Here is a 24566-nt window from a genome sequence, read left to right as displayed (position 1 = left end):
CTTGGAACATCTACTTGTGGGCTTCTTTTACATAAAAAACCCCAACCATATATATTCAAGCCATTATATCTTGGATTCCATGGTATATAGAGTCATAATTAATCATGGAACTAAGAAGATGAGCAATTCAAACATATCCCTTTTAGAGTTTTAACTTTTTCAAAATTTATATAAGACAGGCATCTAAGGCCCTTTCTTATGTCAAGAACTTTGTATGCAATATAAAGCATTTGAACTCCCTGTACTCATTTACCAAACCTACACCCTAACAGATGTTGGTTGATTTTAGTTTTTAAATATATATACATTTTTAATATATATTTATTGATTTCAGAGAGAGGAAAGGAGAGGGAGAGAGAGAGAAACATCCATGATGAGAGAGTCATCACTGATCAGCTGCCTCCTGCTCACCCCCTACTGGGGATCGAGCCCGCAACCCGGGCATGTGCCCTGACAGGGAATTGAACCTCAATCTCCTGGATCCTAGGTCAATGCTCAACCGCTGAGTCATCCCCAGCTGTGCAGTTGATTTTAGTTTTTAATAGAAAAACTCTCTGTTCTATACTGTATATAACATTAATACAAAAACAGCAGGACATAGTTATTATATATAAATGTATTCACATACTGTATTCGTATGTTCAAATATAAGCTCATATATTAACTTTTCTGTAAATCTGAAAACGTGGCTGGCTTAAAATATAATTGGTAAATTGCTTATGATTATCACTTATTTATTAAAGTTCCGAAGGATGTTAAGCGACTGAAAGAACCAGCAGCCACAACTACACAAAAGAATATGTTTATACAAACAGCAAGTGAGGTTTGCACACTGCCCACACATTGCTCATTCACAGGAGCCCTGAAAGCACAAAACCTCGGGTATAAAGTTGAAAGTTTCCCAAGTGCTTTCTTTTACCACTGGCAACAGAGAGCAGCTACTTCATAAGGAGGGAAGTTGCATTTGGTTTTTGCTCAAGAATGTACCCCCAGCGTCTAGAGCAGGGCTGATCAAAAGAGCCGCTCAGTAAGTGTGTGTCAGTGCTGAACGAACTGGGCACGAACACTCAGAGAAAGTCAAAGCAGGCTTTCATCATCGCAAGGTGCAGGGACAGCCCCTTTGAAGAAGTACTCAGAAATATATCAAGCTGCATCTACAACCATAAAATGCATGCATACAAACAGGGAGAGATAAAGCCCAACATAATGGAGCAAGTCTCTGACATCAAGGGGCACACGTTCTAATTTCAGCTCCTCTGCTCACCTCTTCTCTGCCCTGCTTTCCTATTCTATTCACAGCAGGAAGCCAGACCTCAAAGGCTGAGAAATTTGACATCGGTCTCCCAGGGCATATTAATTTCTGAACTGTAATAGTTTTTTCCTGGGGTGGGTTACTCATCACAGAAAGCCCGGGAGGCAGGCGGCGGGCAGGTGATTTACTGATCTCTCATGAGCTTGTCAACAGGACTGTGAAATCAGAGAGGAACCTGGAGACGGAGACGCTCTGCTTAGGTAACTGCTGTCTGTCAGTCAGGTGGTGACGTGCAGACTCAAGGGGAGGCAGGAAACTATGAAGAACGGAAGACGGTGCGGAATAAGGGGGGGCAGCGGTCAAGTCCCATCCCAACAGGGCACACGATTGTGTCTGTCCTCTACTTGCACTCGCGCGCACACGCACACACAGATGCAAAGCATGGAATCGGGTTTATTAAAAACTTTACACAGAGCAACTGGCAGAGAAAATACTAAGAACACTTGTACCATCTAATAGGCTACATTTGCATGAAAATATGACTCTTTGATCCTTAAACCTGTATTATAAAAATTCATATAAAAATTTACACATTCAAATATAGCTTGGATTTTTAATTTTATATTCATTACCAATCTTTAAAACTTTTGTACATGTGTAATAGTTAAACCTAGAAGCCTTGACACTAACACATCCCGCTGATTCCAAGTTAAACATTTATTCATCTATTTACCTCTCCTCTATAGACAGGTAAGAGTCTTCTACTGGCTCCTTTTAACATATTCATGTATGTGATTTATGCTACAAAATCTCTCTTTATTTACCTCAATGCAATATTTTATTTCCCTCACATTTATCAAACAAATGCCCCATTATTTTATTTTGTTTGACTTGTCATACATTTACATATAAATTTAGATCTTTCTGGAATGTCAATTCTCTCCTATTCTTTTCCTTTCTATTTTTAATTATTATTTTTTTCTTAAACATTTTTGTCTGTTATTTGTGCTCTGAAAATCATGTAACCTTGTTTTTCTTTTCTTTTGTTTTTTCTTTTTTTAATATATCTTTATTGATTTCAGAGAGAGGAAAGGAGAGGGAGAGAGAGAGAGATAGAAACATCAATGATGAGAGAGTCACTGATCAAGCCCACAACCCGGGCATGTGCCCTGACCAGGAATCGAACCCCGATCGCCTGGATCCTAGGTTGATGCTCAACCGCTGAGCCATGTCCAGCCGGGCTAACCTTATTTTTCAAGTCATCTGAACAAAAATTTCGTTACCAATTTTGCCTACATCAATTTTTTTGTCTTTGATTCAATATTTTGCAAATTTTGAAATAGGTATCTGAGACCATTTCTGTGTCTAAATCCTGGGACCCTTTATTGTGCATATTCAGTGCAGTTTTTTTCAATTCAGGATAGTTCAAAATTAATTTACAGAGGTTAAATTCACATATTATACAACTCACCATTTTAAAGTATACAATTCAGTGGCATTTGTGCATTCACAATGTCCAGCAATCTCCACCTCTCTCTAGTTTTCACCACCCTGGCCTCGAAGAACACCCTGCTCTTACTAAGTAATCACTTCCTGTTCCCCTCTGCCTCCATCCACCGAACTACTTTTTGTTTCTACAGATTTAAATATTCTGAATAATGCATATGAAAGGAATCATACAGTATGTGACCTTTTAACTCTGGTTTCTTTTATTTAGCATGTTCTTGAGATTCATCTTGTTGGAGCATGGGTAAGAACTAAATCCCTTTCATGGATAAATAATATTCCATGGGAATATTATACCACATTTTGGTTATCCATTCATCTGCCGATGGAAATATGGGTCCCTTCCACCTTTTAACTATTAGGAATGATGCTGCCACAAACATCTGTGTATAAGTTTTCATGTGAACATATGTTTTCATTAATCTTGGGTACAGGCTAGAGGTGGAATTGGTGGGTCATATGGTAATTCTATGTTTCCCTATTTTAGGAACAGCTCAACGCTGTCCACAGATGCTGCACCATTTTTGCATTTCCACCAGCAATATATGAGAGTTTTTATTTCTCCATAACTTTGCCAACACTTAATTCCATTTTGTTTTGTTTTGTATTATTATGATAGACCCCAGTGTGTATAAAATGCATTTTCTTATAGTTTCAATTTGCATTGCATTGCCTTCATGTCCAATGATACTGAACACCATGCACGTGCTGTTTGCCATTTGTATACCTTCTTTTGTAAAAAGTCCATTCAAGTTCTTTGTTGTTGTTTTTTTGAAAACTAGTTTTTGGTCTTTTTTTTTTCAGTTGTTAGAGTTCTATATTTATTCAGGATATCAAATATCAAATCTTTGTCAGATATAGGACTCACAAAATATTTTAAATATTTTCTCTCATGTAGAAGTTGTCTTTTAATATTATTGATAATGTTTGAGATGCAAAATGTTTAACTTTAATGAAATCCAATGTACCTATTTTTTCTTTGTTACTCATGCTTTTTGTGTCAAATCTAAGAAATCATTGCTGGATCCAAGGTCATAAAGGTGTATCCTATATTTCCTTCTAATAGTTTTCTAGTTTTAGATTTTACATTAAAGTTTTGTATCCATTTGAGTTCATTGTTGCTTCTGGATTAGGGTAGGGTTCCAATTTCATTCTTTTGCATGTGGTGGTCATCCAGCTTCCCCAGCAGTATTTAATTAAGAGACCTCTATTTCTCCATAATATGGTCACAGCGCCCTTGCTGAAAATCAGTTTGCCATAGATATTTGAGTTTGTTACTGGACTCTTAATTATATTCCATTGGTCTACACACCCACGCCTATGCCACTACCACACTGTCGATTAAAATAGATTTGTACTAAGTTTTGAAACTGGAAAGTCCACCAACTTTGTTTTGCTTTATCAATATTGTCAAAGGGGGGTGGGATGGGGAACATCTGCAATCGTGTCAACAGTAAGAAAATTAAATTAAAATAAATTTTTAAAAACATATTTTTTGGTTATTTGGAGCCCCCTTGCAGTTCGATATGAATTTGAGGATCAGCTTTCCCCTTTATGTAAAAAAGGTCTTTTTTGACTTTAGATAATTATTGAATTGAATCTGTAGATTGCCTTGAGGACTAATCTCATCTTAACAGTATTGTCTACAAATCCATGACCATAGGATAGCTTTCCTTTAATTAGGTCTTCTTTAATTTCTTTCAAGTTTTATAGCTTTAAGTGAATAAGTCTTTCAGTTACTCGGTTAAATTTATTTCTGTGTATTTTATTATTTTGGATGCTATTGTAAATTGAGTTGTTTTCTTAATTTCCTTTTGAATTACTTTGTGCTAATGATGAGACTCAAACTGATATTTTGGCACTGATAATAAGAATAGCTAACAGGTACACAGCACATGTTAAATACCAGGGTCATTCTAAGAGCTTTACATATGTCTATGGTCTCAAAACATTATAGCAGCTTCCTAGAGCTTCCACGATAAAGGTAAATCGTATTGACATGGCCTACAAGGTCTTTCTTATCTGGTCCTTAAACTACACTTCTATCTGTATATATCTCCACTGGCACTGAAACAACTCACTGTCACCAAACACACTATGTACTTTCATTCCTTGACGTCATTTCATTACACAATCTATGATTTTTGGCTAGGATTCTTGCTCCACTCATCAGTCTGAGAATTTCCTACTCATCCTTCAAGATTTAGCTCAAATGTTAGCTCAGCCACTTAAGCAGCTCTTCTAGAGATGATCTATGCTGCTGTTTTCATAATAATTTGCCTATGCCTCTTTTATAACGTCTGTACCTTGGGTTGCCATTATCTTTTCTGCTTATTTGGTTGCCCTCCACTCTAGGGCCTGATGCAGGATCTGCCATAGTAGATTCTCAGTAAAACTTTTCTAAATGACTGAGTGGTCCAAATACACAAAAGTAATTTATCTTATTACAAAATGTGCTCAGCCTCGTTCATATATCCAAATTTTCCTGTCTGGTTTAAATGAAGAAAATTACATTTGAACTGGGGACCGCCTGATCTACAGTCAGATATTCTACCACTAAGCTATTGCCAGAGGCAGTTTCCTAGCTAGTATCTTGAGAGGCAGCTACTGTCATGAGAGAGTCCCAGCCGGGCCCTAATGCAAGAGGAAGACATTATCGCAAGGGGCAGCTACAGGGGCACACTAATAAGGGGCAAATACTTCATGGTCTCGAATGGAAAGAGCCCACATTTGTTGTTGTTGTTTGGTTTTTGTTTGTTTGTTCATTAGATCCTACATAAGAGTGGGGTTGTGGAGGTTTGTCTTTCTCTGGCTGGTTTATTTCACCTGGTACGGTGCTCTCCAGACCACCCATGCTGTTGTAGGTAGTGGGATTTCTTTCTTTTTTATCGCAGAGTTGTGTTCCATTGTGTAAATGTACTTAATTGGTTTTTAACCCAATATTTATTTATTTATCTATAGTAAAATGTTTGTAACAAAAGGCGAAAAAAGAAGTGTCTCCCTAAAATCAGGGGAGTTAGAAGCAGAGTCAGAGGCATCTAATCCAACTAGTAGTGGCCAAGGAGACCCCTGCCCAACCCAGTCTGTCCCTGACAAGTGGGCACCAAGCCTGTATGGAAACTGCTACAGGGATGGGAGCCTACCACATACCAGTGCCTCCCTTCACACACTGAGTCCACTCTGGGTACAGATAGCCCTGTTGTTATTTTATTGAGAACAAAACATCATTCCCTATAATTACGACCTTTGGTTCATGATTTGCCTTAACGTACATATGTCTGATTCTAAATGTAGACACTCAGCTGGTCCTTACTTGGCCAAGAATTAGTCCCTGAGGGACCTGAAAACCCAATTGGGCGATTTTCACAATAAATGCATAGAATGACTATGCTACTTAAGAAGCGAGTCTCAGTGAGACTCTGTGAGGTGAGGTGGAGCAATGGAAGATGGAATCAGCTCTGGCAAGGGCTCTGGGGAGCCAGCAAGCAGCAGAAGGAATTAAACCTCAAGGCAGACCAAAAAAGCTTTCAGTGAGCCATCCCTGCTTTCCCTGGGTCTCTCCAGCCCTGGCATCTAGAGCGTCAGAAACTGAGCACTGGGCTAGAAGTTAGGAAATTTAGATCTGGTCTCAGCCACTCTTTACTTGTGAAGATGATTTAAGCTCTGTATAACACAGTTTACTCATCTGTAAAATCAGATTAATTATGCCTAGCGTTTTCAATTTTTGTGACTGTGTCAAGAGAATACTATGCAGCTATAAAAAAAAAGGACCCCTTACCCTTTGGGACAGCATGGATGGACCTGGATGCTATTATGCTAAGTGAAATAAGGCAGTCAGAGAAAGACAAGTGTCACATGATCTCACGCATATGTGGAATCTAGTGAACAAAATAAACTGATAAACAAAATAGATCCAGAGACATAAAAGCATGGAACAGACTGAGGGATCTCAGAGGGAAGGTGAGGGTGGGGGAGTGAGTGGGGAGAGATTAACCAAAAAACTTCCGTGCATATATGCACAACCCATGGACACAGACAATAGTGTGAGGAAGGCCTGGGGCGGGCGTCGATGAGGGGTGGAGGGGATCAATAGGGGGACATCTGTAATACTTTCAACAATAAAGATAAATTTTAAAAAAGAATCAAATGGGACAATGCACATGAATTGCAGTAAGGATAAAGGGCTCGAGGCATAATATTAGGTATCATAACCTTCTATTTTACTTTTCAGCCTTTAGTTTTCTTTGCATTATATAAAAACTTATTTACAACTTCTTGTTTATACATTTTAAGGTACCTCACATCTTTTTTGAAATATGGTGTGGAATAAATATAAACATATACAAAATTTTTAAAAAAGAAAGACAATTTTGTAATTAAACGCACTAATGGTAGTACCTGAGGATCTCTCTTTCTCTCTTCCCTCCCTTTCACTCACTAACGTAAAGTGTCAAAATCATCTTCGTTTATCTAAAAACAAAAAAAAATAAACACAGAAAGCCTAGAAATGTGGTGCTCTTATACTCCAAATTAAAACCTCTAATAATATTCTCCTTATACTAACATAGAGACAAATATTAAGTAGTAAAATGATTCAATAGAAAGTAGACTGAATATTTCCAGAAGATTTGAGTACTTATTTACATTCCTTATTAGCACTGCGGCACTGACTCTGTAATTTACCTCTCTGAGCCTGTTTTCTCATCTATAACATGAAGCCAATACTCCCTGCCCCACACACCACAAATCACTGGTGTGAGGAGCAAGAGAGAGAACGCTTTGGAAGTATGTGATGAAACATAATGTGCTGTACAAGGAAGCGTGTAGCTACTCACTCACCAAATACAGTCCTTGCAGGCACAGATTCTCTGTTAAGCCAGAATGACACTTGGGAGAGAATGACAGTCATGATGCAAGGCAGGTATGTTTGAATCACAAAATACCCAATTTTTCTTTTCAAGTGGAAATGAGCTGTCATTACAGTATATTCACCTAGAAGAAAAATTTAAGAAGCTTAAGAAACTGTAATAGCCAATAGTTTTGCACATTTTGGAAATGGAAGGGAAAGGACAGTTTCTGATTTTAAAAAAGAATTTATCACATATATGACATGGAAATTGTATAATTTTTAAATGCCTCCTTAGCATAGCAAGAATATTTAAAAGAAGATTTTAATATTACCAAGAAACTTGCTCTGCATGTCTATGGTATGGTATCTGTTTTTCTCTCTAGGTCATACTTATAGACCAAGGGAGTACAGGATTAATAAACGCTCTCTGGCCATAAATTATTTTACCTAGTCAGGTCCCTCATCTCCACTGGTACCAACCTCAAGTTCAGTGCTCTTTAGCTCTTTAAAGTACTGATCAATAGCCTCATCTCCAAGGCTGACCTCGCCCAGATTTCCCACTGCTGACCCTGTCACCAATTTTGGATTTTTCGATGCTGTATGTCTGTTCTTACTGCAGTCAGATCTATCCCATCCTCACTACTTTCCTTCCTGCTCTCCAGCTTTACATCTGCTTGATGTAAGCACATTAATGCACAAAGCTGCTTTTTCTTAGGGGAAGGTGGCCTTAGAAAGGACATCAGCTTCCCCACACAGGCCAATAGTAATTATCTGCACATCAAGAGTTGAATCGTAATAAGTTATCTAGAATAAAGGGAAAGGAATTAGAACACTAGGGAAATGGCAACACTATTTGAAGGTAAAATTCACTTGTCTGAGAAGACACACACTTTTTTAACATGAAGTATATTTTAGACTAATGTTTCTCAAACTTGAAAGCACACCTAAGAAATCTCCTTGGAATCGTGTTAAAATACAGATCCTAAATTAATAAGGGGCCAGGCCTCAGGTTCTGAATTTCGAAAAAGCCCCCAAGCACAGTCTATGCTGCTGGCTTTTGTAACCTCAAGAGCAAAAGCTTTTAAGCCTACTGAGTCATTTCCAATGACTTTAGCCCATTAAGTTTCTCAGGAACTAACTTTTCTTTAGACTCATTTTACTAACCTGTACTGGATTTAATTGTTTCCTTCCCAATTGATTGGCCCAACAGGTCATACTGATTTAACCTGGAGCCATCAGGAGCAACTTGGACTGAATCAGAGGCATTGTAAGTCCAAATATATGTGACCTCTGAGGTTGTATATGCATCTGTAGAAAACCAGAAAAAAAAATATATTTTCATCACTTTAGTAAGAACCATCAGTAAGTGCAACATCAAAAGTTGTATATTTCATAGAATAATTGTTGACTAAAATAAATCAGTGTTGATATTTACAGATCATATTTTTTTAGGGTAAAAAGTATCTTTGAAATTTACAACTTCAATATAAAGTGTGTGAAGCAGCTCAAGAGAGAAAATCAAGATCATGAGACTGTTTTTTTTGCAACCACTTTGAGAGGTGAAGAACGCATTTCTCTTTAGAGCCTGCAAAAATCAGTGGGCTTGAGGTGATAAAAACATCTCCCATAGTCTCAATGTGGTGGATGAATACATTGTGGTAAACAAATTATGAATGCCAATTAGCTCAGGTAATTAGTTTAGAAGTAACAATCACTCATGAAATGACAATAATAATCCAAAATAATTTTGCTTTCTAGACATAAATTAACTTAGTTAAGAATTAAATTACAGCTATCATACATGATACAATGCATTTCATTAGAAAAATGAGGGCTGATTGTTGCCAACGTGTAAAATAAATGAGAATGCTATAATTTCCTCAAGCTGTACTTTTTAAAACATTTTCATTTTAAAATTAATTTATGCACCCAGAACTCACTGGATTCTACTTTCATTGCATCCCACGAAAGTTATGGATTGGTTGGAAAAGACTAAAGACATACAGACCAGGTATAATTTCCTGCTTTATTTGGCCAAAGCAGCAGAACTCAGCACAAGTGGGTGGCTCTAGAACTGGAGGGCAGACAGCACGTCTTGTCTTAGCTGTCTCGGGCCCTGCACCTCCGCTGCATCTGTGTCCTGATGGCGAGCAGCTGACCTCTCCACGCACGAGTCTCTCCACAGTTGAACAAACAGGTCACTCTTGCTACTCTATTGACCTTGTGAAGAAATCTTATGCCCTTTTGCTCATGGGGATGTTCTGAAATATTAGTTACTTCTGGTCCTTGAGCAAAGCTCAGCACCATGGTCACATCCTCAATGAAGGGAGAGAAAGGACCAGCTGTCTCTGGCAACATCTTTGTCTCTAACTACCCAGGACACTGGGAGGCTCATTTTCCTGACAACTATGAATTTTCTATTTAAGTCATTGTGCAGCCATGGTCCTGGTACTTACCTTGATCCAAAGCCTATGATTGTAAATCAACTCCCACTTAAGCTTCAATAACAATAAAAAGAATGTTTATAAGTTTGTGTCTCTCTCTCTGTGCGGTCTTTTAATGGTTTTCTGAATGTCACTGCTAAATGCTAGTATCTGTGAAGCACTGATTTCATTGTACATGCATTCACCTACATTCACAAGTTAATCATATTACATAAAACAATTTTTGAAATAGGGCTCTAAAAAATGTATATATATCTTTATGTATACGTATGTGTATATGTATCTTTAAGAGCAGAGATATATTTTTAAAGTTTCATATGAATGAATTCTAGTTACTTTAAGGTTTAAATATTTTATTAATTCTGACTAGTTGGTCATTGATGACTGCTAAGATTAAATAAATAACATCAGTAGATGGATAACTAGCAACTCATTTGCAAATTACCAAGTGGCTTGTTTTGTTCTCTCATGAATACATATCATGGCCTTGTCTTCAATAAAATTCAAATGGCACAGAATTTAATAAATCAAAGACACATCACATATACTACTTTATATCAGAAGGCTTCATAATACTCAAATAGTTGTGAATCCTAATAAAGTATAACATTTTGTAAAAGTAATTGCATCATCACTTTTGAGTCTGATGTTACTTTTAAATATAAATAAAAGGAAACAAGACCCTACAAAATGAAACCTTACTGAGACATAGCTGGGCAGGGACTCCATTTGATTCATGCCTATACTTCCAGCACCTGGTACTGTGTCTGACACACACAAAAAGTTTTCAATTCATTCTTGCCAGATTAATGAAAAAACTCATAATATTTTGATTATGTTATTTATTGTTATAGAAGATAAAAATCTGGATAGGAACACAATAATATGTTAAAGAAAATAACTGATCCTTCCCATGTTTTTTATTTTTAAAAAAAGCACAATTAATTGTATTAGTTATATAAGGATATGTTTTTTTTAGATTTGGGGTCTGGAGAGAGAAGGTGTAGCAGAAAGTTATGCCATGAGGAAGAGAGGCATTCCCTGGTTCACTAACACACATGTAAACCAGGAGGCCATAGAAACATCTCAGTAAAATATAAAAAGAGGTAAAGAAAATTTATATTACAAATTCCATTATGACTTCCATCTCTAAATTAGGTTTTCATTAAATAATTTTATTTAATCCTGTTAAAGAACCCATTTTTAGTACTACTGTGTATTAAACATCAAATGCATACTGACTGATTCATAATAGCTCTTAACCAAAAAAGTCCCAATATATACTTTAATTATTAATTTTTATCCCAAAAGACAACTTCCCATTTATTTGGGGCTAATAATGCACAGAATATGCCCACATGCCCATGCGGGAAGTTCTAAATCAAGGTAAAGAGCAAGGAAATATATAGAAGTGTGAGGCTATAGGAACAAAAGAAAAAAGGCTGAATTCAAAATGATAAACTTCTAAAAAAGATGCTTCTTTTATTTCAGGACAATGATAAAGTTCCAGAAATTCCACCAGTTTGGGGGGGAAAAAGGGGACTTTTAAGCAAGACAGGAATAAGTGGACGGAAGGAAAGGGCATGACTGCTCTGGCCGTCTTTGTTGTGCCCACATCTGAAGGTTCAGGTTGGCTTGTGAGTCTGACTACATTCTGGGGCTCATTCTTTCAATATTGATGCATCAAGCAGGTGCTGTTGGCAAGGACATATTAAAGACTACATAAGATGTTTATTTAATGTGTCAAAAAACAAACATAGAGAAAACCACATAAAAATCAATTAAACAGAGAATGCCTAACAACAAACTTTATGTTTTACCCATTACACTTCTAGATACAGACAGCCACATTTTCAAGCATGCAATATTCCACTACTCTGTAGACACACTATGAAGAATTTGTTATTTCCACTTAAAGTAATTTCAGGTATATTTATTTCAGATTCAGTGGTAACATCACCCCATTTATATTTGGTGTCTTAATAGCTCTAACTTGTCCACTGGAAAATGCCTTTCCTTCCTACACCATTACTGCATCGTGAACAAATCCTTTCTTTGGTATCAAGGCCTTTTTCAATTTTCTTCTTAATGCCACTTAGGCAATGCAAATGAGTTTTTCTCTGCCGCATCTGTTGAGTTTTTTCAACATCATATTTACGTTGTGTAACATGATTGACTATCTTAAATAATTTTGGGAGAAATGCCAGGATTGAAGTGGCGGTTTCCATGACAATAAAAGAAGGCTTTGTAGTTAAACAAAGAAGAGATTCTCAAAGAAAATTGAGAGCTGACACTTTCTGTAAGAATGGACAGAAAAAAAACAAGATTGAACTTCTCATTCCACAAAGCTATGGCCATCAAAATAACTAGGGCTTTGCATCCTAGATGCCATCACTCCTCCCTTTTCTTTCACTTGATACAGTCTGTGGGGAGAAGGCACACTACTCAGTAAGAAATATTTTAAATCAGGCTAAAGAACCGCATTTCTATTCAAGAGAAGGAAAAGTCAAAAGCTGCCCGAATGGCCAAAGATGGGGGTACCCGAAAGAGCAAGGTTTCTGAAAAGGTCAGGCAATGGGACACGTTCGCACAAGAAAGGAGCTCTTTAGCAGTGTCCATGAATTTATCCTGAAGCTGCCCTGAATGCCTTGTGGGCCTGGGGAGATGACTTGACCTTCCTTCTTTTCAATTATTCCGGGCGAGCGAATGCTTTTGCTTGACATACAAGATATAACCTCAACGACCTAAAGAACGCCAAATGCGCAGAGCCATTTCTGAAATATTCTATGAACACAGAGGTGCCTTCGTGCAGCAATCCAGCTACATTATCTCCTTCAAATTTATTTTAGGAAATTAAGAAAGAAAAAAAAGCTTCCATTAGTTAGAAAGTAGAAAGAAAATTGCACAGATCCAGCATCTGTGCCTGCCATTTGCAACAGGCTGATAGCTACTTCAATAAATAATAGAATCTATCCTTCACAATTCATTCTTAGTTGACAAAAGAGAAATGTTCATTTTGCATGTTTAAAGTGCTAGCACTTGGCAAACAAGGTAAATGACAGTCTTAACCTTCAATGAGGTTTAGTTTATACATTTACAAAAACACATACTGTTTTTCATGAGCAATAATGTAAGTGATAATGTAAACACCATGATTTAAATATAATGATATCTGAGAGTATAATAGGGTTAGCCAATTAGTGCTGTGATGGAAATCAGCATGTCTTTTACTTCTGTATCTTACTGAGCAAGTATTAAGCATTTAATAATATGAGAAAAAACTGTAACATTAAGCAGTACTGCTGACTATCCTTGATATTTTTGACCCAAAACATGTAACTCCATCCCCATACTTACAGCTGCCAAATTTCAGAGGACATGAGTGAGCATCCATTGGAAAATCCTCCAAGTGCATTGGACATTCAGCTTGAACTGTAAGCCTAAAAGTCAAAATCCCACTCTTCGTTTAAGTAAATTGGCAAGTCAGGATACATCACTCCTTACTGTTGTCAACAAAATTAATGATGAGGTAGGACTTTCATTAGAGCATCTTAGGTTAATTAACATTCAACACTGATTCTGTTCTTTCACATTTAGAGCATCCTTTAGAAGACATTAGCATATATAAAATCTGAGCTCAAGTGACAGTAATACTTATTTACAAATATATTTAACAGTTTTTTACTCTGTGGTTTGTTAAAAAGTAAAGAAGTTACATATGCCCGGGCAGCCGTGGCTCAGTTTACTGAGAATCATCTCATGCAACAAGAGGTCGCGGGTTTGATTCCCGGGGGGGCAAAGCCCAGGTTTCAGGCTTGACCCCCAGTAGGGCGCGTGCAGGAGGCAGTCGATCGATGTTTCTCTCCCTCTCCCTTCCTCTCTCTAAAATCAATAAAAACACATATTTTTAAAAAATAAGTTATATATACATTTTGAAGGGTTATTTCCCATTAACCTCACTATTCCTATTTGAAATATTAGAGAAAAAAATGAAAAAATCTCTATAATGAAAAGAATGTAATTTTCTCCCCCATCATCTCATCAACAACCATGTAACAAAACTGACAAAAGAATTCAATACTGGCTCACAGAAGCTTCCTTCAAGGATATGAAAACTTTGAATCAGTATCATATGTAGACACATGAATACAAATATAGAAATAGGTATAGATATACATATAGATGTAACTCCTAAAAATATCTTGTTGAGAGTAGATTGTTGGCTAAATTATGAATGTTATATAAATATTTTTCTGTATCTTCATGATCACAATAAAGAGTAATCAGCAAATTTATAAGAAAGTTACTCCATTTCACACAAAGGTAAAGTAGATAAAACAGGTACTAAATCAAACATATAGAAAAACCTCTTATAATGAACAAAACAAATGTGGCCAACAATTTAATTATAGATTATCTACTTCTAAGAGTGTACTGAAGGAGAACCTCATGCATTTTTTTCCAAAACTATGTGTGTTATCTGCCTAGATTTTGTTTCAACCCCAGGTTTCCAATTATTGTCTTAATCCATAGGAACGATCAAAGTGTATAAAACATTAGGGGCACTGCCTCTGTTTTGCAAGATTCAGAGATAAAGGCAGAAAAAATAGGTAACACTCTCATTTTTTATAATGGTCATTTAGTAATGAGCCCTCAAGAGTTTTTTCTTTAAAGATCAGTACTGCATTGATGCCATTTCTTAAATAATTTTCACAACTGAAATCTACCACTTAACATTTCATATGAAATAATAAAAGCATCGAATGCATGAAATACACTTCTGTCTCTATATAATGCTGCTGAAAGCTACCCATGCTTTAGAGCCTTTATTAAACGTTTTAACTTTAGATTATATATCACTTTATTAGATTGGTGGTGATTTTCTTTTCTACATAATACCAATAACATTTTAAAAGATGAATTCATGGGAATAGTTAATATAGAATAGTAGTGTGAACAACTGTATATTTCTTTAGCTAATTTTTTAAAGGTTTGAGTCAATGAAATGGATGTTACATCACACTTTTGATTTACAAAGTGGCAATTTCATATGGTTCAATCTAGTACATATGCTTATGGCATCCAATACACTTGTAAGCCTTATTAAATAAAAACTAACTATGAGTTTAAAAAATATTTTTACTTTAGAGTAACTTCATAAGGAGGAACAAAATATTAAATGAAGTAAAAGCTTGCTTAAAAATCACTTACATTTTTGATGGGCGATCTAATGAGATATTAAAAATAAAATTACATGCTGGTATAAAGAAAAATTGAAGCCATGCTACTGTACTTAATTAAAATGAAGTGTGAAAAATAAATAGCCAAAAAACTAATTCTTAGTAGTAAAGACTTCTTAAATTTTTATACACTGAGATGAGACTCAAACTCACAAATATTATTTGATCTTTACTTTTTTTAACATGCATGCAATTACAAAGCATATTATAGGTACAACATAATCTGTTATGAAAATATTCAACTTGTGCTAATGCTTGAAAACTACATTAGCCAGGTTTTCAATGCATGAATTACTCAGTATTTAAACGCGTCGTAGCAAACCTACAACATACCTCATTGTGTACAGCAGCGTCCCATCATCCTGGATCCTGAGGAGTTTATTGGGCATTGTCATGTTATGAGCTACTGATTTTTTCCCATTGTGAAAGAAGGTGTCTGGAGTCCAGATTTTGCTAGCCATTAAATTGTTAAGTCGAAGGATGTTCATAGGACCTTTAAATTTTAACCTTTCATCTTTCCATTTTTGTCGAAAGAAAACATCTATTGTATATTCCTGAAATATAAAATAACATTCTTTTGAAAATAATAAATGTTTTAGATACGAGGACTACAAAACTCCAACAAGTCCTGTAGTTTCAAAAGAGAGAAAGCTATACAGTATTGAAAGAAGTAAATTTTGAATCAGAAAGATCATTCCTTTCTCTTATCAATAAATTTTGCCACTAACAATGGGATAAAGCATTTGTATTTACACAATTAGCTACATATTAAAATAAAAAACAAAATATAAATTTACTTTATCTGGTCTTTTTCAGTCGAACAAGGTCTCAGTTCAAACTGCTTTACTTCACTCTATAATTTAGAACTACTCGGAGAGGGGCATGCTCTGGGCAGGGTTCTGGGTGGACTGCTTTGTCATTTATCTTAAGAAAGAAATAGCAGGGAGCCTTCTCAGTAGCAGAAAAAGAAGAAAAAAGAAACAAGTATTAAACATACTGTCAGATCTGTGTGAGTCATCATCTCTGTTGCCAAAGAAACTGTAGAATATCTTATTTTATAAAATACTAAAATAAATGGTGAGATATCACTGTTGGCAAGAATGTAGTAGGGGATCACAATGATTTTAATAAAGTTTATTTTATGAAATTAGTTAAAATAGAATAACTTTGACAAGTTATTAGTTATTGCATTTGACAATACAAATATTTTATAAACAAACTCCTTCAGGTTAAAACGTAATATTAAATATTCATACAGATCAGTGTGTGATCAATTCCTTTATTATCATTCTCCAATACCTTTTTTAGCTGGATCTCTCTCTCCCCCCCTCCCCCAGGCCCCTTCTCTCTTCCCAGTCTTGTCTCTGTCATGGCCCCCTCCCTCTTCCTCCCCCTTCCCTCCTTTCACTTTCTCTCTCTTCCTTAACATAAGAGAATGCATACATTTTAGATGAGATATACAATTCACAACTGTGATTAAAACTGACACTCTACTGGATGTTCAAATTTTTGCCCATGAATGTTTTTGCAAATACATGATAATTAAAATTTTTATTTACACACTTGAGATTGGAAATTCAGAAAGTGTCCTTTGAGTACAATGTCCCAGTTATCACACGTTAGAAAACAAGTGCTTCAGCAATTGGCGATTTCACTCAATTAACACTGTGTGTGTAGTGAAGGGCAGGTTAGCCCTGGCCGGTGTGGCTCAGCTGGCTGAGCGGCATCCTGTGCACCGAAAGGTCACTGGTTCGATTCCCGTCGGGGCACATGCCCAGGCTGTGGGTTTGGTGCCTGGTTGGGGTGTGTACAGAAGGCAACCAATGGATGTTTCTCTCTCCCCCTGTCCCTTCCTCTCTCTAAAATCAATAAAAATGTGTTTTAAAAAAGGGAAATTCATCCTCAAACCCACCCTCTCTCTCCACGGTTTAGTCATTGTTTTAAAGATTTAATTCCGTATAGATGAAATTCAATGATCAACAACAAAAAGTGAGATTAAGAAATTAGTTTTTGTATATGATAAGGTTTTATGCACGTGTTTCTTTCCATCTGTGGTTCCCTCAAATTCACACTGAATGTGAATCCCTACGGCATTTACCTTTCCAGGCAAGCCGAATGTATTTAACAACTTTTTATAAAATTTCAAATTCCATTTCTCCATTTCTGTAAAATTATGGTATGTTTTACTGGTTTTAAAAGCTATCGCTATGGCAATCATTTCCTACAGACATATCACATAGTAGATACATAAGGTTTCCAAACAGTAAATTTTAGGTGATCTTTTAAAAAAATATGTTTTCAGGAACACCATTTGTTTTTGAGCATTCTCAGTGTCCCAACTTGTACCATGCCAACCTACCCAGCACGATGGGGGCCTTTTTCTTCCACTTTCACCAGGCACAGTCATGCTGTTCTCTAGGTAATTCTAATGATCCTCACTCTTGACATTCCTCAAATAGAGCAAGTTCCCTACCCTCCTGAGTCAAGAGCTCTGCTCACAACCACACTCCCAGTCCCCTGAACGCCTGGAAAACCCATGGCCATGTCTCTGTCTGTATTTCCCACAAAGCATTCCATTCCTGCAAGATCACACACTTCAGCTGTGCATTTGTTCCTCTGCCTCCCAACTAGCTTGCAAATCTTCAAGAAAGGGGCCAAGGCTTTAATTTGTACATTAGTTTGCTTTGCCTTGAGACATATGAGTATAAAGAACATGACAAACACCTTTTAACTATCAGCAGCGGAAGTGTCATCACAGATATTACTGAAGCCTTCCCTCTCCTGCTGACTGCATTTCAACCACACTCCCCTCTCTCTGAGGAAATAATTTTCTTGAATTTGGTGTGCATCATACCCATACATGCCTTTACACATTTACTCTACAAATCCATGTGCTGTGTGTCACATTTTTGACATTTATAGAAATGGGACCATGCTGTGTATATTTTTCTGACACTTTTTTCAGTTGCATAGTTGAGATTTATTCATGGCAATACATCTCATACTTAGATTCATTTTCACTGCTACGTAGCATTACCTCCTAAGAATATTTCACAATATCAGTTTTTTTCTACTTGCTCTGATACATTTTGTCTGTTTCCAGCTTGTCACTATTGTAAGCAATGCAGCTATAAAATGGTTACACAGAGCTTTTAGTGCAGAGGCCTGAGAGTTAGTCCAGACAGAGGTCAGCAAACTTTTTCCCATAACGGGCCAGTTAGTAAACATTTTAGGCTTCGCAGGCCATATGGTCAGTATCACAACTCTTCAATTCTGCTATTGTCTGAAAGCCTCCGCAGGCAATACATAAATGCGTGAGAGTGGTTTGTGGCCACACGTCTTGGTTCACAAACACAGGCAGCTGACAGGATTTGGCCCATGGGGCCTAGTACGCACCCTACTGCTCTAGAATAAATTATAAGGGGGATTACTGGGATGTATTGTGTGTGCATCTTCAAAATAACAAGATATTGTCAAAATCACAAGATATTGTCAAATTGAGGCAGGGTGCTTATAACTTAGTAAAAATAACTGTAATCGAGTGTATTGTACCTAAATGAAGAGAAAGCCTGTGAGCCGAAGCAGGATTATCAGCTTAGAGCAATGGTTCACAACGTGGGGTGTGTACATCCATTTGTCTATAGGAAGAAAATGTGAGAATCTTTATCTGTACATAGAATTATCTAAATATAGGAGGTAAATAAAGCTTTGCTAATAGACAATATATGGAATGATGTCAGCATTCCCACCATGTCCACACGTGGATGATGCTCATGTGAGGCAGCCTATGGGAAGAAAAGGAGCCTCACAGGGAACAGTCCAGTGATGCCTCATTCATTTGTTCTCAGTGCACTGAGACTTATACTTAATTGAATTTTTAAGTTATAAACATCTAGTTCTGATTAAACTCCCTCTAATGAAAATAGACAAATGGCTTCAAAAGAGTATTGTAAATGACACCTTGGACTGAACAAAACACTAGTAATTACATAAGCGTAAGTGGACAACTAGAAAAAGGGTTATCGCCCGGCCGGGCGTGGCTCAGCGGTTGAGCGTCGACCTAGGATCCAGGGGATCAGGGTTCGATTCCTGGTCAGGGCACATGCCCGGGTTGCGGGCTGCAGCTGATCAATGACTCTCTCATCATTGATGTTTCTATCTCTCTCTCTCTCTCCTTTCCTCTCTCTGAAATCAATAAAGATATATTTAAAAAAATAAAAATAAATAAAAACGGAATCTTTAAAAAAAAGAAAAGAAAAAGGGTTATCTGTTCTGTGCCTAATATGAGCTCTTCACTTGCCACATAAAAAACGATGAACGAATGAACTCTAAAACAAAATTTGCCAAAGCAAATTTATAATTATCATTTAGGCTACTTAAAATACGGGTTCACATTCACTGTTTAAGGATGAGCTTTATCCTAAGCACATGTTGTACTTGAAATACTGGTTAATGATGGCATAAGGCCATTGCAAATAGTGAGCTGTTTGGAAAATTGAACATCTAGCACATGAAGATAAATATCTAAAATTGGTGGATGTGTTTTAAAAATTGTCATGATGGTTCAGTAAACAACAGCCAATAATGAACTTCTAAATTTGAATTTATATACCTTTTTTATCCACAACAGTCATCAAAACAACTATTGAAACAAAATGAATTAGAGTCAGACCTTTGATTTCTATATTTTAAAGTATTTAAGAAAGATATTTAGAAATAATGACAACATTTAAACACATTAATTGCTAAAATATTATCATTAAGAGCAATCTTAAGTGGGAGCAAAAATAAATCTCTTTTATGAATAACTATAATCATTATTCCTGAACAATAAGTGATTTAACTTTCTCATTCCAATTTTTGCTTCAGTGCTTATCTTGTTTTCATAAATTAGTACAAAAAATATTTAGATCTAGAAATACATAAATAAATGCAGTTGACCTACTAGTCTTTGTGGGTTTGCTCTCTAGATTAAAAAGGCAGGGTATCTTCATGGATATCTATGAAGAATAACAGGATTTCCAAACAAGTTATTTACATATGACTGTCTTAAATTCATATAAAATGCGCATTCTCAGTATTTGAAAAGAATAGAAAGGTTCTTAAAATAAACTTAGATTTCACCATGAGTATATACTGTTATAGTAATAGTTTTATTTTTGTGTTATAGAAAGTTGCCAGAGAAATACAGAACAATGCAACCTCCTCATACAAACTTAAGACTTAGGCCCATGAACTGAGATTCTTAAAAAAAAAATCAATAATAACAAGAGCAAATACAAAATCCCTCAGGGAGTACACAAACAAGTAAGAAGCAAATTTAGGAAAAAACAAAAAACTTCACAAGGACATATCAGCATGCAGCTATCCTAGGGCCAATGTATGGGAGAAGTGAAACCGATTTTAGGATAAAACTGAAATGAAAGATTCATATACTTCCAGATTTTGAAAATTCTTTACCAGAAAAATATGATCCAATTTCTCCTTTTATAGATGGGGTAATAGATAAATTCAGTGAATTTCCTGTTTCCAAGCTTGTTAGGGGCAAAACCAAGAGAAGGATACTGTTTCCAGTCCAATATTTTTACTAGCACTACTATGTCCATGACTTGTAATGCAAACAAGGAAATCACTCTCTATTGCATAGTTTATTGCATAAACATGATTTCAAGGACACATTAACTTAGTGAAGACACTATATTTTTAGTGCCTAAGTACATTAATTATAAGTCAGTGCTTGCCTGTTTCTGATTAATTATATCTACTCACTAAAACATCCAAATGGCAGGACTGTTCTTGGAGTAATTTCTCATTTACTTTGATTTACTGAGTATACTTTAAAGTACCGAAGTTTATTTCATTATACCCTTTTGGCTAATAAAGGCTAGTCTCCTCTGAGTAAATTCCAATCAGTGTGTTTCTTTTTTTGTATTTTTATTTTATTTTTTTTTCCATCATCATTTATCCCTGTATACCTTCCTCCACCACCTTCCACTCCTCCTCCCACCACAATCGCCACATTCATGGACATAGACAAGCGTCTGTTTCTTGTATAACCAAAAAAAAATAATTTATAAAGCAGGTATATAGCAATTAAACAACATCCCTGGAATATATAAGACTGGTTAAACTCATAGCCCAGTATTAGCATTTCAAATATTGCAAGAAGTGAAAAGCTTAAGACCAGATCAGCACAGTGTCAAAAACCCAGTTGGTACAAGATCACAAAACCCTATTATGCAAAGCAGCTCACATAAACAGAGATTGTAGAAAAACATAGACACCTCACGTTCAGATCACTGTGCAGGTAAGATACCTGAGCTATCTTTTAGAACTAGAGGCCAGGCAAGTTTCAAGTTAAAAGCTAATGCTAAACATTCATATTCTAATAGTAGATAATTAAAATATATCTAAGCAAAGCATTCAGAATGATTAATAGTTGTAATAATTCCAAGATGAAGTAAGATATGTGTAAAGTTCTTTGGATGCTGGGCACAAAATGCAATATACAGATCATGTATCAAAGAAATGTACACTTGAAAACTATATGAGCCTATTAACCAATGTCACCCCAATAAATTTAATTAAAAATAAATAAATAAAATTCATAATAACCTTATTGAATATGCAAAAGTATCACCATTTCATAAGCAGAGGACATTTTCAAAGTCACATTAAAAAAATAAAGAGCAAGAAAGCCAAAACTGGTACTCAAACTTTGTTTCTTAACACCAAGCTATTTTTGTTATACCATACATAAAAACAATCTTTGGAGGCAGGACACTAGAGTGAAGTTTTCTCCTTTTCTAGATCAATAAATGGATGCTAGTCATGGATTATGGAAGATGACAGGGAGAAATTCGTTGCAGGGCTGACATTGGAGGTTTAGAATATCTGTCAGTCTTTCCACATTTAAAACCGACTCAAACACAAGACTGAAGGATATCAACAAGAATAATAAACTGAGTAATAAGAAACAGACATTAAGAGCATGGGCTCTTAAGTCAGACAAACCGGGGTACATTACCTTGAGCAGATTCAGTCTCTATTTCACTTGACTTATTTGCAAAGTGCTGGTGATAATAAAATCTACTTCCTAAAACTCTTGTAAAGATGAAGTGAGAAGATAGGTGTAAAGTTCTTAGAAACTATATGGACCTCAAGGAAATGGCTTAAATAACCTTCAAAGTGTCCTTCTCTCCATTTCCCATACTCAGCAAAAGGGTGGCCCGACAAGGGAGGGACACCTAGAAACAAAAGATCCCAAAGGAAAGTACCAGGGCAGGGGCTGAGCAGGATGCCTCAAGAGGTCCATTAAAGAATAAGCTACTTAAGTGTTTTGGTGTTTGGGGTAATCAAGAGCTCACAGAGCAGAAATCCCAAGTGCGCCATGAAAGAGCCTGTGTTTATCTACCAGCCATTCAAATGGCATTGGCTGCCAAGGGAGAACTATCACAGAACAAGCTAAGTAAAAGTACATTTGTTCTTCATTTTTATAATCTCTCTTCTTCTTGACTCAACTCTGGAAGACCCAGAAAGAGGAGAGGAAGAGCAGGACATGGGCAGTCACCCACTGTACACCCTTAGCTGTAAACATGGCTGAGAAAAGGGGAGAAGATCTGAACGGCATAGAGATTGATGTTGAAATCGGACTGGCCTGGACTGTTTGATATTTGAAAGTGAAGGTAAAACTATAGAATGCACCTGATGCCGTGATGTCAGGCAAGGGGATCCAAAGAATGAACTGTTGCTGAGTTGGGACAGTAGAATTTCTAGAGCGCTTGGGATAAAGTCCAGATCCTTTCTCCCAGCCTCCAAGGCCCAGTATAGTTTCCCCTCCCCTACCTCCCGAGCCTGGGTCCATCGATTCTCTCCCCATCCCACACACTCTCCTGCAGCAGTCCTGACACTGCGGGGCCTCTGGTGCCTCACACTCCACCTCACTACCCAGACTCACTGATCTCTGCTTCAGTCTCTCTTCCCTACCCACCCTTACACTTGGCCAACTTTTATTTCACACTGAGACCAAGGACCACAACCACCTTCTCACATGCCGTGTCACCAGCAACACAGGAAATAAACAATAATTAGCCTGTGAACGAATGAATGAATGAGAGGATTCTTTGGAAATTAAATATTGAAACAAGGATTCTGGCAACAAATCGTACATAAGGAGAAAAGCATCAGCAGAGGCAGATGGAAGAAGGACTCTCAGCCATCTTACAGAAAAGAGTCACCAGCAAGCAATACCCTAATTCTTGAATTCACAGGTGAGAATTCTGCCATGTGTATGTTTGCATAACTATATTAAACTAATCACAGTGGGTTTTTATTGTCTATGATAGTTGTATTTTAGAGAATGTTGGTATATATCAAAGAAGCCATGCCATAATAAGTTCTCTGGCAACAGAGATTTACTATGTTTTAGCTTTATTTAGGAATACTTCAGCTTCTGGGGAGGCAATTGGCTGTAAGTCCCTTATTGATCTGGCTCTGAGTTATTTTCTAGCCTCATCTCCTTTCAAACCCCTAAGAGCATTCTAGGCTTCAATTACACTGAACTTTTACATTTCACTAAACTCAATAAACTCTTCTAATCTGTGCTAAAACATTCTTCTTGTTATGTAGTTGGCTAATCAGTCCCTATCTGTCTTCCTAAGCTATTTTCTTTTTCTAGAATCCTTCTCAGGTATAGGTATCCTCTATCTACATCCCCTCTCCTACCACGTTAACCTATAAGTACCTCAATAAAAGCATGATCACACTGTCTTAAAATGATGATTTCTTTCTCAGCCCCCCACCCCATACACACCATGAACAACTTGAGGGCAGCACTGGACCTACTTAAGTATTTTAGCTCCCGACACTGTGACACACACACAGTGTGCACTTGGTAAATCTTGTTGAAATGAACAAACACAGCTCCTGCTTCTCACAGCTCAGGTTTCAGTAAAAAGAAAGACATGTAAAGGTTTTATTATCCAGTGCGAAAAGTCATGAGAAATGTGTGAACACCATGTGGCGGAGCACGAGGACCAGAAGGGCTGAGTCTGCGTGGAATAGCCTAGAGAACATCACAGAAGATGAAATTCGAGCTTGGCCTTGTGTAAATGAAAGCTCTCCAGTTGGCAAAGGAGGAGCAAAGCAGAACAAAAACAGGGGAAACGTGCAAAGCCAGGGAGCTGTTAAGGACGACGGCATGCTCAGAGGACAGTGAGCGGCTCGATGCCATCCTTAAAAATAAAGTGGCTGCCCTCTGTCTCGCCTCCTCTCCT

The 24566-nt window shown here is 36.8% G+C and overlaps 1 protein-coding gene across 2 annotated transcripts in view; it reads right to left on the bottom strand.

Moving 5' to 3' along the window:
• The window catches only part of GABRA2 (gamma-aminobutyric acid type A receptor subunit alpha2), a 110343-nt gene that overhangs the window by 27446 nt on the left and 58331 nt on the right, over window positions 1-24566 (bottom strand). For both annotated transcript variants that reach the window (XM_087827605.1, XM_016206881.2), the window contains exons 4-7: window positions 15625-15845; window positions 13409-13491; window positions 8772-8915; window positions 7598-7750 (exon numbers count right to left, since the gene is read on the bottom strand). In XM_087827605.1, the coding sequence (XP_087683731.1) occupies window positions 7598-7750; window positions 8772-8915; window positions 13409-13491; window positions 15625-15845 (601 nt within the window). The remainder of the gene's footprint in view (window positions 1-7597; window positions 7751-8771; window positions 8916-13408; window positions 13492-15624; window positions 15846-24566) is intronic.

The sequence above is a fragment of the Miniopterus natalensis genome, chromosome 1 (assembly GCF_054644295.1).
Source record: "Miniopterus natalensis isolate mMinNat1 chromosome 1, mMinNat1.hap1, whole genome shotgun sequence".
Classification (NCBI taxonomy): Eukaryota; Metazoa; Chordata; class Mammalia; order Chiroptera; family Miniopteridae; genus Miniopterus; species Miniopterus natalensis.
The sequence above is the reverse complement of the archived record's forward strand: the minus strand, read 5'-3'. Positions and strand labels throughout refer to the sequence as shown.